This window comes from Lineus longissimus, chromosome 14, assembly GCF_910592395.1.
Source record: "Lineus longissimus chromosome 14, tnLinLong1.2, whole genome shotgun sequence".
Taxonomy (NCBI): Eukaryota; Metazoa; Nemertea; class Pilidiophora; order Heteronemertea; family Lineidae; genus Lineus; species Lineus longissimus.
Window position 1 is genome coordinate 2,281,445 of NC_088321.1, and position 14,353 is coordinate 2,295,797.

A 14,353-nucleotide genomic window follows, 5' to 3' on the forward strand; every position below is an offset into this window, starting at 1 on the left:
AACGTTGTGAGGAAATGAATGGAAGTATTGAAGACAATGAGTGATATGAATAAAGGCTAGCGAATGCTTTTACTTCAATTTTGTACAGAAAGGCCAAGTGTAAATGTACATGGAGATTTAGATAAAAGCACTTGCTAGTCTTTATTCATATCACCCAATGAGTGATATCAATAAAGGCTAGCAAATGCTTTTACTTCAATTTTGTACAGAAAGGCCAAGTGTAAATGAACATGGAGTTTTAGATAAAAGCATTTACTACTCTTTATTCATATCACCCATTGTTTACAGAAGGGCATCCTGGGGAAATAATCAGTTGCTGTTAGCTTCTCCGGCCCTGCACACAAGTCCTCCAACCTTTGCCCTCATTTGGCGAAGTAGCCAGTGCAGAAGTAAGTGCGCCGAATCAGAGCTTTGCTTGTTTTGAGTCAGGAAGCTGGAGCAATGATATAAAAACTAGCATTTTAGCCCTATAACACCTAGAGCCACTGCCAGCGCAAGTGCTTATTCCACTAGGCCCCGACTTCTGCAGGTTTTGTTGACCAAAGATGTCCACTCCTGTTGTCTGGGCTTCACAGTTTACTTTTCACCATTTACTTGCCCGACTGTCCGGAATATCATATCAAAATTTCAGCTTCACAACCCCACACAGTATTTGATGTGTCGCGGTCAAACATTGACAATTGAACTGCTAAAAGGCTTAAAAAATCACTGGTGGTCTTGCCTCTGCCTGCATGAACGAACCCTGATATTGAGAAAAAACATTTTGATGATAAACTGGGAATTTTTTTATTTGGCCTTATAAATGAACCTTTCTGATAAAAGAACTTGAGTATATATTCTTGAGTCGAATGGAACTTCTGCAGGTTTTGTTGACCAAAGATGTCCACTCCTGTCGTCTGGGCTTCACTGTCAGTAGTTTCTTGCATACACATAGGCCTACCTGTTTATTTCTCCTGTTTTTGTTCAAACGAATGAAATAGGCCTAGACTGGTTTTGTTTTATCTCATCTTTGTCTTCTCTTAATGTTAGTGGCAGTGCCACCTTAACCTCAAATTGCAGAAAATACACTCGAAAACGATGCTTTTCATTGATGTCGGGGGCATTTTGTCTCTTCAAATGAATCAGGAGAATTACTGTCTTTGAACAAAGGTGGACAAATAAATCTCAGATGCTGACTAGAAGGCTTGGTGTACTTCACCAAGTGAGGGCAAACATCTCAGGGGTTCGTGTGCAGGGCAGGAGAAGCGAACATTACCCCTGATTTCCTCAGGATGACAGAAGGGGGTAAAGATTTTTCAAATTCATCAGCACTAGGTAACAGCCTCTGTAAACAGGCCAAAGGCTCTTGGGAACATTAGTTTCAACCTGCTGCTACAGATGGCAGCACGTTTGAATACTTTTTACCAGTGTGAACAACTATGGAGAAACGAGGTAAATAACGATTTCAGATGTACAATTTATAGAATGTTTAAACAAAACCTGAATATGGAGCGCTATGTTAAAAATCTGAATCTATAAAATTCCCAGAAACAGTAACCAGAATGTATAGAAATGAGACTGCAGAAAATGTTTGTGGTCTTTGTGACCAGGTTTGTGTAAGAGACGATCTTCATTATTTTATTACGTGTCCGTATTTCCGTCACATGCGAGTAAGGTTGTTTCCAAACTTAAAAGAATTACCTCAGGTTTTTTATCATGAATTTTTCCATTGCATTATGACTAAATGTTCCCAGGTAAACTTAGACAATATTCATAGTTTTTGTAAAGAATTCATCAGCTTGGTCCACCATATGTAAATGTTAAATCATGTAACCTCTTATACCCGAAAGGTTTTTTTGGAGAGAAATAAATTATGTTATGTTATGTTATGTTGTGTTATGTTATGTTATGTTATGTTATGTTGTGTTATGTTATGTTATGTTATGTTATGTTGTGTTATGTTGTGTTATATTATGTTATGTTATGTTATGTTATGTTGTGTTATGTTATGTTATATTATGTTATGTTGTGTTATGTTATGTTATGTTATGTTGTGTTATGTTATGTTATATTATGTTATGTTATGTTATGTTATGTTGTGTTATGTTATGTTATGTTATGTTATGTTGTGTTATGTTATGTTATATTATGTTATGTTGTGTTATGTTATGTTATATTATGTTATGTTATGTTATGTTATGTTGTGTTATGTTATGTTATGTTATGTTATGTTGTGTTATGTTATGTTATATTATGTTATGTTGTGTTATGTTATGTTATGTTATGTTATATTATGTTATGTTATATTATGTTATGTTATGTTATGTTATGTTGTGTTATGTTATGTTATGTTATGTTATGTTATGTTATATTATGTTATGTTATGTTATGTTATGTTATGTTATGTTATGTTACTCGCTCAGATAAAAGTTGGCCCGTCTGTTCAATATTGGTATCCACTGTTAACACTAGATGGCGCCACCCAGAAAATGGCTGCCGCATCGAAACGTTTAAAGGAAAACGTCAAATTACCTCAGCAGTGCTTCAATCAACCTCGGCCGAGATGTGGAGCACCAATCACCATGTCCAAGAGAGCCGCTAGCCCCATCTCCACAGGTCATGACGATACCATTATCGCTGGCGAACACGCTGTAACCATCGCCGCAACATGCCCTGAAAATGAAGGGTATCAAAATGTAGGAAAGGAGAGGCCTTTGGGGTTCCGGAAAGACCCCTTTGGGGTTCCGACCACAGGTCCCCAGTAGACTGTGCATTGAAAACCCATTGATATACAGTGGAACCTCCCTTAGCGGACACCTCTCTATTAAGGACACTCTCTATAAAGCACACTTGTTTTGGCACCTTCAATGTGACCTCTCTAATCAGGACAACTCACTATTAAAGACACTAGGTTTGGTCCCAAATTGGGCGTTTCCATTTAATTTGACCTTTCTAATCAGGACACCTCTCTAGTAAAGATACTAAGTTTGGTCCCAAATTGGGTGTTTCTGTTTAATTTGACCTCTCTTATCAGGACACCTCTCTATTAAAGACACTAGGTTTGGTCCCAAATTGGGTCTTTCCATTCAATTTGACCTCTCTTATCAGGACACCTCTCTATTAAAGACACTAGGTTCGGTCCCAAATTGGGTCTTTCCATTCAATTTGACCTCTCTTATCAGGACACCTCTCTATTAAAGACACTAGGTTCGGTCCCAAATGGGGTCTTTCCATTCTATTTGACCTCTCTAATCAGGACAGCTCTCTATTAAGGACAGCACTTGTCAGTCCTGAGGATGTCCTTAATATAGAGGTTCTACTGTATACGGGTGTCCTTAACATAGAGGTTCTACTGTATACATGGTTGTTGGGAATCTTCATGTCATGGATTCCTTTCCTGCCTGGAGATAAACTAGATACACGCTGTCTCCAACTTCTAATGATGTTTGTACAGCATGTACAGTGGAACCTCCCTCATAGAGCATTTATATAATATTTATATAATAATAATAATAATGAGTCTTTTATAGTTCTCGCTCAAAGCGCTTTGGGATATCATATTATTACCCCGGTCTCCACAGAAATCAATCAGGGGTTTCAAGTAGCAACCAGAAGGCGCTCACTTGAACTCGACCAGTAGGGGAACGAAGCAGTGACTCGGCCGGGAGTCGAACCCACGACCTCCTGATCATGAGGCCGACTCTCTTCCACTGCGCTACCGCTGCCCCAAAACCACTGTACAAACATCAGTGAAAGTTGGAGACAGTGTGTATCTAATATGTCTCCAGGCAGGAAAGGAATCTTAAACAATATTTTTGTGCTTCCGGCGAGTTACGATCTTTTGAAACAAATTTAATTCCAGAGCAGCAAAATCTATTTTTAGACATGGCATATGTCATTGGTCACATCTCCATACTTCTCAATGCTGATTGGACGAAAGGTTTTGGGAATTAACAAAATTTACATACCTGGTGATAGACTTCCCTTTAAGAGCCTCAACCATAACTGGTTTAAGGACGGACTCCAGGTTACCGTGGCCAAGCTGCCCTTTGGTACCCTCACCCCAGGTGAAGACAGCGCGCTCAATTGAGACAACGATCACATGATCACTGCCAATCGCCACCTGAAATGTTTCGAAACGACAGATTGAAGATGAAAGTATTTAGTGTCTAACAAATATTAGAATTGGGTAAATGTTGTAAATGGATTTGCCGAAGTGTTTGTCAAGGAGTTCTTCATCTTAATGTTGTCGAATGTAAACTTCAAAATTTTACTCTCAAATAAGATATCAGCGCCATCCTTCGGCAGGCGACAAAATCTCTCCAAACTGATATGATATCAACAGATCGTAGCACAGCGACCGCGCAAGCGGTCGGCGGTAAACACGTGTATTTGATTTCGACCACTATAGCGGTGGGCGGTAAACACCTGTATTTTATTGCAACCACTATAGCGGTTGGCGGTAAACACCTGTATTTGATTGCGACCACTATGGCAGTCGGCGGTAAACACGTGTATTTGATTGCGACCACTATAGCGGTGGGCGGTAAACATGTGTATTTGATTGCGACCACTATAGCGGTTGGCGGTAAACACGTGTATTTGATTGCGACCATTATAGCGGTCGGCAGTAAACACGTGTATTTGATTGCAACCACTATAGCAGTCGGCGGTAAACACGTGTATTTGATTGCGACCACTATAGCGGTGGGCGGTTAACACGTGTATTTGATTGCGACCACTGTAGCGGTTGGCGGTAAACACGTGTATTTGATTGCGACCACTATAGCGGTGGGCGGTAAACACGTGTATTTGATTGCGACCACTATAGCGGTCGGCGGTAAACACGTGTATTTGATTGCGACCACTATAGCGGTTGGCGGTAAACACGTGTATTTGATTGCGACCATTATAGCGGTCGGCAGTAAACACGTGTATTTGATTGCAACCACTATAGCAGTTGGCGGTAAACACGTGTATTTGATTGTGACCACTATAGCGGTGGGCGGTAAACACGTGTATTTGATTGCGACCACTATAGCGGTGGGCGGTAAACACGTGTATTTGATTGCGACCACTAAAGCGATCGGCGGTAAACACGTGTATTTGATTGCGACCACTATTGCGGTTGGCGGTAAACACGTGTATTTGATTGCAACCACTACAGCGGTTGGCAGTAAACACGTGTATTTGATTGCGACCACTATAGCGGTTGGCGGTAAACACCTGTATTTGATTGCAACCACTATAGCGGTGGGCGGTAAACATGTGTATTTGATTGCGACCACTATAGCAAGAGGTTACGCTGGATAGAAATTTGGAAATTTCGCACGGAAAGGGTTAAAGCGTAGATCTACGTGGCGTAGTTTGGTGCTCAGAGGGTTAATATTCTTTTCTTTTTTTTCTGGTTTGGACGTACCTCCCGGATTTTGACTTTAGCAGGCAGATCTAGTGGACTCAGACACATCGTACTGGTCTCTAAGTAGTAGAGTACAGACCTGCAATGTGAAAGGGGTAATGAATGACAGCTTTGTTAAAGGGACAACAAGGACAACATAAACACAAGGGGACCGGTCTACCGGAAATTGTCAGTAGACCTGGACACTGGTCCACGATTTTAAACGAGATCAACACATTTTATTCTGTTGGCGCTGTGTGTATTTGGTGGGACCGGTCTACTGTGGAACTAAAAGTAAAACAAGAGAACCAGTCTATCGGAAATTATTGCCACAGCCTGTACAAGGAGGGACCAGTCTGTTACTGTTAGGTTAGGGGAACTTGACGCTGAACTGGGGGACCAGTCTATCAGGAATGATTGCCAGTGCGTGAACCAGGTGGGACCAGTCTATTAGGGAACTTGGTGCTAAACTGGGGGACCAGTCTAACAGGAATTATAAGCAGGGCCAGGGGCAGTACACAAGGAACTGGCAACAAAGTGGGGATCTGTCTATTTGATCTTCTTAACCACTTCACCACCGTAGCTCAAAATTTCGGTCTGACCCGCGATGATTCACGCTCCTGTAGCCCAAAATTTCGGTCTGACCCGCGATGATTCACGCTCCTGTAGCTCAAAATTTCGGTCTGACCCGCGATGATTCACGCTCCTGTAGCTCAAAATTTCGGTCTGACCCGCGATGATTCACGCTCCTGTAGCTCAAAATTTCGGTCTGACCCGCGATGATTCACGCTCCTGTAGACAGGTTTTTCAGGCTGATGATGTCAAGATGCAACATACTAGGGTGCATGAAACATTGCACGTCATTACGTCATTTTCGGGAATGACCTTATAGAGTCCAGTACTCAACCGAATAACGTCAAAAATGTCCAGTAGTGAAGTGGTTAATAAGCAAAGGAAAATACAGTGGAACCTCCCTTAGCGGACACCTCCTTATCAAGAACACCCTCTCTATCAAAGACACTAGTTTTGGTCCCACATTCCAATCAATTTGACCTCTCTAGTCAGGACACCTCTCTATTAAAAGACAGCAGTGTCTCCTTAATCTTGATACATTGGAACCTCCCTTAGCGGACACCTCTCTATTAAGGACAACCTCTCAATTAAGGACACTAGTTTTTGTCCTAAATTGGTAGTTTCTATTCAATTTGACCTCTCTAATCAGGACACCTCTCTATCAAGGACAGCACTTGCCAGTCTCAAAGGTGTCCTTGATAGAGAGGTTCTACTGTAGTGAAGTTTCAATGTACTCCCTTGCAAGCACTAAATCAATGACGCAGTTGTCAAAATCTCGAACAAAATTCATTATCTGGTTTATACAGAAGTGCAAGAATGAGCTCATTGAGTCCTGAGTCATGCATCTGCGTATTAAACTTGATGCAAAATCAGGACATTTCGTGCAGTGCTTCCACAAAATCAGTCACTTGTTGGCAAATTTTGAAAATGACTTATTGGTATGGGCTGATTATGCAGGAAATGACCTTTATAAGGTATGCCACATGAATATCGGTAGAAAATATCGGTTGAGATATGAATTTTCGGGTAGAAAACTTTTCAAGTTTTTACTTATGATTATTTGGAGAAAACCTCATTGAAAGAGAAGTTATGTAATATGAAAGGTATTTGAAATAGCAACCTATTTACTTTTTCCTCATCTATAAACGTGTATAGACATGTTTGAATGCTTCCAGGGGACTAGGATCCATTTAAATATTTTCTCGAAAAAAAAAATATTTGAAAATTTGATTTTTTTTCTTCACTTTTCCCCTGTAAGAGGCCTGCCCACAAATATTTTTTCCCAAACGACATATCCATTGAAATTGTTACAACTCAAAATGTGGATTTGCGTTTGGGGAAAAAATATTCACAATCAGCCCGGTGTATAGGTCAATAGATCACTTTTCCCCTGCAAAGGAGTATTGAAATTGAAATTGTTACAACTCTAAATGTGGATTTGCGTTTGGGGAAAAAATATTCACAATCAGCCCGGTGTATAGGTCTATAGGTCACTTTCCCCTGCAAAGGAGTATTGAAATTGAAATTGTTACAACTCAAAATGTGGATTTGCACTTGGGGAAAAATAGGTCTATACTAGACAATTCCACCCAAAAATTGCCAAACAGATTTCTGGTGATTTTACACAGAAAATGCAACAGTGAACGAAATGTTTCCCTTTGTGTGAAACTTCAAATCTTCCCAGGGTTCAACACCTTCAGTGCCAGCGTTTCAAACCCATACCACCCCCTTCTTGATCCCCAGGGTACAAAAATCAAGACAGCTCATAAAGGTTATTTGCAATACACGCTTCCCGAAATTGGTGGCTTGCATTGGAACTAACTTTTTCCCCCTTGTCCGTCATTAAAGGCATTCAAGTGTGTTGGTCAACCATGACTATCTCCTTTGTCCCTTCACCATAAGGCCTAGTTTCCCCTTATGACAGCACTGTTTCGGACACTCCGCGCCCCATTTCTGGAAAGGTGTAACGCTGCCTCAAGACCAGAGTTTGCTCAAATCTGAATCAACAGGGAGAAGATTACTACCCAAATATTTTTTGCATGAAAAGTCACAAAAGTCAGCAAAACAAATCCCTTTTCAGCACCCACTGACCCCGAAAAGGAATTCACTGACCCGAAAAGGAATTCACTGACCCCTAAAAGGAATTCACTGACCCCGAAAAGGAATTCACTGACCCGAAAAGGAATTCACTGACCTTGAAAAGGAATTCACTGACCCCTAAAAGGAATTCACTGACCCGAAAAGGAATTCACTGACCCCTAAAAGGAATTCACTGACCCCGAAAAGGAATTCACTGACCCCGAAAGGAATTCCCAAGTCAAAATTGCTTTAAAATAGACTTTGACGCAGACTACTTTTCAGTCCTACATCCCCTGAAATGGGAAAATTGTTTGAAAAGTGCTCAGTGTCGTTGATCTTAACCTCTTGAATCCCGGTGACCAACAAGTCGGTCATTTTGAAATCACGTTTTTTCCCAGCGACCGATAGGTCGGTCTCAGTGATATTTTTATTCCCTTGAGCTGGGACGCTAGTTTATTGCTTGTTTTAGCGTGTTTGATGTACAGTAGGGTCAGTTAGAGCATGCCTGGGTAGATGGCGCCTCGGTACCGGACTTTTGCGGTTGTATGCTGGCGCTATAAATCGAGAAAGTCAGACCCAATTTTGCAACCACGTGACCACCCTGGGATCCCGGGATTTTCAAGTTTTGGGATTCAAGAGGTTAAAAGTGCTTTTCACTGTCTGTCACTGTCTCCCAAAGCTCAAGCTTATTATACTGGTATCTCCTCATATAGAGGTGGACCAACTTATTATCATAACAAGCTTCCCATGGGACTCAAGATTTCAACTACAGTAGAACCTCTCTATTAAGGACACCCTCGAGACTGATAAGTGCTGTCCTTAATAGAGAGGTGTCCTGATTAGAGAGGTCAAATTGAATAGAAACAAACAATTTGGGACCAAAACTAGTGTCCTTAATAGAGAGGTGTCCTTAATAGAGAGGTTGTCCCTAATAGAGAGGTTGTCCTTAATAGAGAGGTGTCCTTAATAGAGAGGTGTTCACTAAGGGAGGTTCCACTGTATGTTGTTTGTGTCATTGAAGCCTTTAGAACACTACCTGATAGTAGGAAGGGTGGTATTTTCGGCCAGAAAAGTGACCGAGATATATGTCAGATGGCGCTGAAAGTGTTAAGACTTTTTTACATGCAGTGCCATTTCCAATGAATCCAGGAAAAAATGTGACCCGTCAAAGCAAAACCAGGCGCATGTCGCTCTAAGCTTGACAGATTGAGACAGATCGCTTGTTCATTTCACTATTGTCTGCCTTTTGTGAAATATGAGCACATCAATTTTTTTCCATTATCTCCTGGTGTCATTTAGGCTCATCTTCTGTGCGACATGCGACTGGTTTTGCTGTGACGGGTCACAAATGTGACTTGCCATGGCAAGATGAGTCGCATTTCGCTCTGAGCTTGACAGATTGAGACGAATCGCTTGTTGATTTCACTATTGTCTGCATTTTATGAAATATGAGCACATCAATTTCTTCCATTGTCTCCTGGTGTCATTTAGGCTCATCTTCTGTGCGACATGCGAATCATTTTGCCCAATTTCACATCACCTGAACCCCATAACTAAAGAAAGCCAAACGTGGACACATCTCTGGAATCAGCGCTCGAATCCCAATCTCACGTCAGAGATGCAACCACTCGGTGAAATAACTTCTGTAACCGGGAAAAGATTTGCGGCAGGTTTTAAATCGTCTACTGCAGCTTTTAATTTCTTTAGCGGGCAAATTTTGCAGAACAATGAGAGCTGTTGTGCACGGACATTTGAAAATTTTGAGCTTTTAGCGGCTGAGGAACGCAATAAAACAAGCAAAATGCCTGTGTAATATATATTTCCAGGTTACAGTTCAATGGAAAATCAGGAATATGTGACTCGTCACAGCAAAACTAGTCGCATGTCGCTTCAAGCTTGACAGGTTGAGACAGATCGCTTGTTCATTTCACTATTGTCTGCCTTTTGTGAAATATGAGCACATCAATTTTTTTCCATTATCTCCTGGTGTCATTTAGGCTCATCTTCTGTGCGACATGCGACTGGTTTTGCTGTGACGGGTCACAAATGTGACTTGCCATGGCAAGATGAGTCGCATTTCGCTTTGAGCTTGACAGATTGAGACGAATCGCTTGTTGATTTCACTATTGTCTGCATTTTATGAAATATGAGCACATCAATTTCTTCCATTGTCTCCTGGTGTCATTTAGGCTCATCTTCTGTGCGACATGCGACTGGTTTTGCTGTGATGAATCACATTATTGTAGAAGAACAGACCATCGATTTTGATGGGAGGTGAAAAATGAAAAATAACAACCGATAACGTTACCTTTTCTCCAAACCAGCCACATGGCTGCGCAGCAGCGAAAATGAAAATTACACGATGAGAATCAATTTACAAATTACAAATATTCAAACATATATAGACGAATTTGGGACGGTAAGCCGGGAATTTACACTCACTGGTAGAATTTGATGGCGTTTATGAGAGCTAGAGTTATTGCACATAATTTCACCACTGATGCAAAACATTCAATCAATCAATAATGTTGGCATTTGTAGAGCGCTCGAGTTACTCAACGAGTGGGTATTCTGGAGCACTTTTTTTCCCAAAGGCAACTGCAAAAGGGTGGGTCTTTAGGAGGGACTTGAAAGTCCGGAGGGAATCAATGTTACGGAGCTTTTGCGGCAGCTGGTTCCACAGTTTTGGAGCAGTTACTGCAAAGGAACGGCCACCAAGAGTCTGGCACTTGAACCGAGGGACCTCAAGGAACATCGCAGATCCTGATCTAAGCTTTTGGGTTGCACACTGGTGTGTGTTGTATACTGGTAGACGTTTCATTGAGGTTAGACCAATATGGTTGGTCAGAGTTAACCCGTTAGATTCTGGAACATTTTGATGCATTTCCATGCTTTATTTCAGCAATTCTCACCCAAAAGGACATCCAAAGCTCAGCTGTACGAGCCAGCTACTAAATTTCCAATAATATTTCATCAATACAGTGGAACCTCCCTTAGAGGACATCTCTCTATTAAGGACACTAGTTTTGGTCCCAAATTGGTTGTTCCACTGAATTTGACCTCTCCAATCAGGACACCTCTCTATTAAGGACAGCATTTGTCAGTCCAGAGGGTGTCCTTAATAGAGAGGTTCTACTGTATATCACTGGTCAAAAAGCGGCCTTAGTTTCATTACCTAAGTAAAGATGGCGATGGTGTCGCTTGAGATTAGGTCCGTACTGGCGAGCGGCTAATGGCCAGTTAGGGATATACCGACGAAAATCCGTGGCCGGATATCGGCCAGTTAGGATTTTAAGGTTAAAGGGATAACTTGGGGGTGGGATTTACCTGGCCAGGAGGATAATGTGCCAGCTTGACACCATGCGTCACCACTGGTAGTATAACACAGATGCTGATCTCTAATAATGATTTTCGCCAGTGTGGCGAGTTTTGAAAATGGCATGTTGATTTCAGGCAGGCCTAATGTCACCCTCCCATCTTTTGCATTGTTTATTGCAGTTCATTGTTTTTTTCAAATCAACGATCTTTGGAGAAGTAGAGGCCCAGCTGGAAGCCAGTTTGTACGAAAAACCAACATATTTCATGTCCGAGTTGTTCCTTTAACATGTGGACTGCTCGAAGACTAACGGAGATCGATGACCGCACCAGAAATGGATGACATTGTACAGGAAATGTACCCCATGCAAAATGTTTATGCCACATCATGGCGCCCCAGGACGTCACATTGGCAACGGATTGTCTGAGTGCCGGGGTTCTGCCAGCGGGGGGGACGGGGGGGGGGTACAAATACTCACCTTTGCTTCAAGAAGGGATATAGGGATATACCGACGAAAATCAACAGCTGGATATCCACCTTCTCAGGGTTTCATCCAGAGCGGGGGACTTATGTTTGAAATCTAAAGTGGCATTTTTAGTTACTAAGAAGCAGATTTGTAAGCGCTTTCAGGTGCAAAAAGCTCTAAAAGGGGTGATATTCTAAAAAAAAAAAAAAAAAAAAAAAATTTGAGAAAAAAACAATTTTCAATTTTTTTTCTTTTCTTTTTGTCCCCCCATGAAAGAATTTCTGGCCCAACCATGAGAGTGTATGTTAAAATTTCCTACACTGTCATCGCGGGCCTTTCTTTGGAGCAGTTTTGGTCGGAATGAATTTTTGAATGGATTTAAGCGGCAGGACGTAAAGCTTCATACGAGGTGATTTAATGTAAATCAAAGAGAATTTGTGAAAAAGAGACTGATGTGAAACATTTCTCATCATCTTGGAACAAACCACAAATGTATCATTAAGGTCAAATGTCCCAGATGGTGGCGCCATCCCAAGGGACACCTATGCACCGACTCTGATAAAACCTTACCTTGTCTTCTTCTTGGCCATGATGGTACTGTCGGCAGAAGTTGTGAGATCGTCATCATAATCTGTTGCTGGGTCCTCATATTTACGTATCAGCTGAAACGATTGCATTTTTTTCAGTTGAAAATGAATGAAAATGACTAGTATTTAAAGTGCCAGATTCCACAGAATTGTGATCGGTGACAATGTACAGAAATAATGATTGTCTATTGTAGCGAGCAAAGAGGAAGGTTTTGAGATGGCGAGCAAAAACAGATGTGCTCTCGACCTTCCTGATATTGGCAGGGAGTTGATTCCACAGGGTTGGAGCAGCACATTGAAAAGCAATGGAAAGACAGCGCAGGGCCTTCAGGGTACCATAAAGGGGATGAAATTAGCCCTGTCGGGTAAAACTGCCCCAACTCTTAAGATGTTACAGTGGAACCTCCCTTAGCGGACACCTCTCTATTAAGGACAACCTCTCTATTAAGGACAACCTCTCTATTAAGGACAACCTCTCTATTAAGGACAACCTCTCTATTAAGGACAACCTCTCTATTAAGGACAACCTCTCTATTAAGCACAACCTCTCTATTAAGGACAACCTCTCAATTAAGGACAACCTCACTATTCAGGACAACCTCCCTAAGAACAACCTCTCTATTAAGGACAGTACTTTCGGTCCGAAATTGGTTGTTTCCATTGAATTTAACCTCTGTAATCAGGACACCTCTCTATTAAGGACAACCTCTCTATTAAGGACAGTAGTTTCGGTCCCAAATTGGTTGTTTCCATTGAATTTGACCTCTCTAATCAGGACACCTCTCTATTAAGGACAGCATTTGTCAGTCCAGAGGGTGTCCTTAATAGGGAGGTTCCACTGTATTTGGATTTGGGCTAAACTATGGTAAGTTTAGCCCACCAAGTTACCTTTTAACATCTTTTTGTACAGTCATTCAATTGAAATAGAAGATTCACTATGGTTGTTCAATCTGTCGGGTGGAAAATGTATCAGGACAACTTCAGCCCACTTTGTGCCAGTGTCTCCCATCGTATGTTAGCTGAGCCACGTCCCAATATCCAAGTGTTGGAGTGGGTAGGGGGTTATCGGAAATGAAAGGAAATGGCTGGTTGCCGGGTACATCTCCCCATTGCATGTGGGCCATCCACAATCCTAGGATCTGCCCTGGATCAAAGCTAACAACATGACCGTTTATTGGAAAGCTCTTGATGAGCCAATTCTAATGGTACCATTTGTAAAAAAAACCCTACTGACATTAGCATTTGTCGGAAAGCTTGCAGTCAGCACTTTGTGATGGTTCCATTAGAAAACCTACTTTAATACAGGAGCATTTGTTGGAAAGCTATCGAAATCCACTAAATGACAGTACCATTTGTAAATTTGACAAGACCCTTCAATGGAAGGTATCGCTGAGAACTAATCAATGGTACCATTTGTAAACTAATGATCAGTAGCATTTGTCAAAGATCTCTCAGTCAGCACTTTGTGATGGTACCATTTGTAACCTATTAAAATGACTCTTTATCAGAAAGGTATGAATGAGTACTTTTTAATGGTACCATTTGTAAACCTATTGACATGACCTTCATTTGAAAGGTATGATGAGCACTCTCTAATGGTACCATTTGCAAACCTACTCACATTAGCATTTGTCTGAAAGCTCTCAGTCAGCACTTTCTAATGGTACCATTTGTAAACCTACTGATTTTTATAGAATTTGGCTCAAGGCTCTCAGCCAGCAATCTCTAATGGTACCATTTGTAAACCTTCTCACATTAGCATTTGCCTGAAAGCGCTCAGTCAGCACTTTCTAATGGTACCATTTGTAAACCTACTCACATTAGCATTTGTCTGAAAGCGCTCAGTCAGCACTTTATAATGGAACCATTTGTAAACCTACTCATTTTTATAGCATTTGGCTGAAAGCTCTAAGTCAGCACTTTCTAATGGTACCATTTGTAAACCTACTGATTTT

The 14,353-nt window shown here is 41.3% G+C and overlaps 1 protein-coding gene across 1 annotated transcript in view; it reads right to left on the reverse strand.

Moving 5' to 3' along the window:
* LOC135499096 (uncharacterized) overlaps window positions 1-14,353 on the reverse strand; it is an 83,514-nt gene that overhangs the window by 31,701 nt on the left and 37,460 nt on the right. The window contains exons 13-17 of the mRNA XM_064789753.1: window positions 12,382-12,473; window positions 10,338-10,361; window positions 5,399-5,477; window positions 3,948-4,102; window positions 2,512-2,652 (exon numbers count right to left, since the gene is read on the reverse strand). Of these exons, the coding sequence (XP_064645823.1) occupies window positions 2,512-2,652; window positions 3,948-4,102; window positions 5,399-5,477; window positions 10,338-10,361; window positions 12,382-12,473 (491 nt within the window). The remainder of the gene's footprint in view (window positions 1-2,511; window positions 2,653-3,947; window positions 4,103-5,398; window positions 5,478-10,337; window positions 10,362-12,381; window positions 12,474-14,353) is intronic.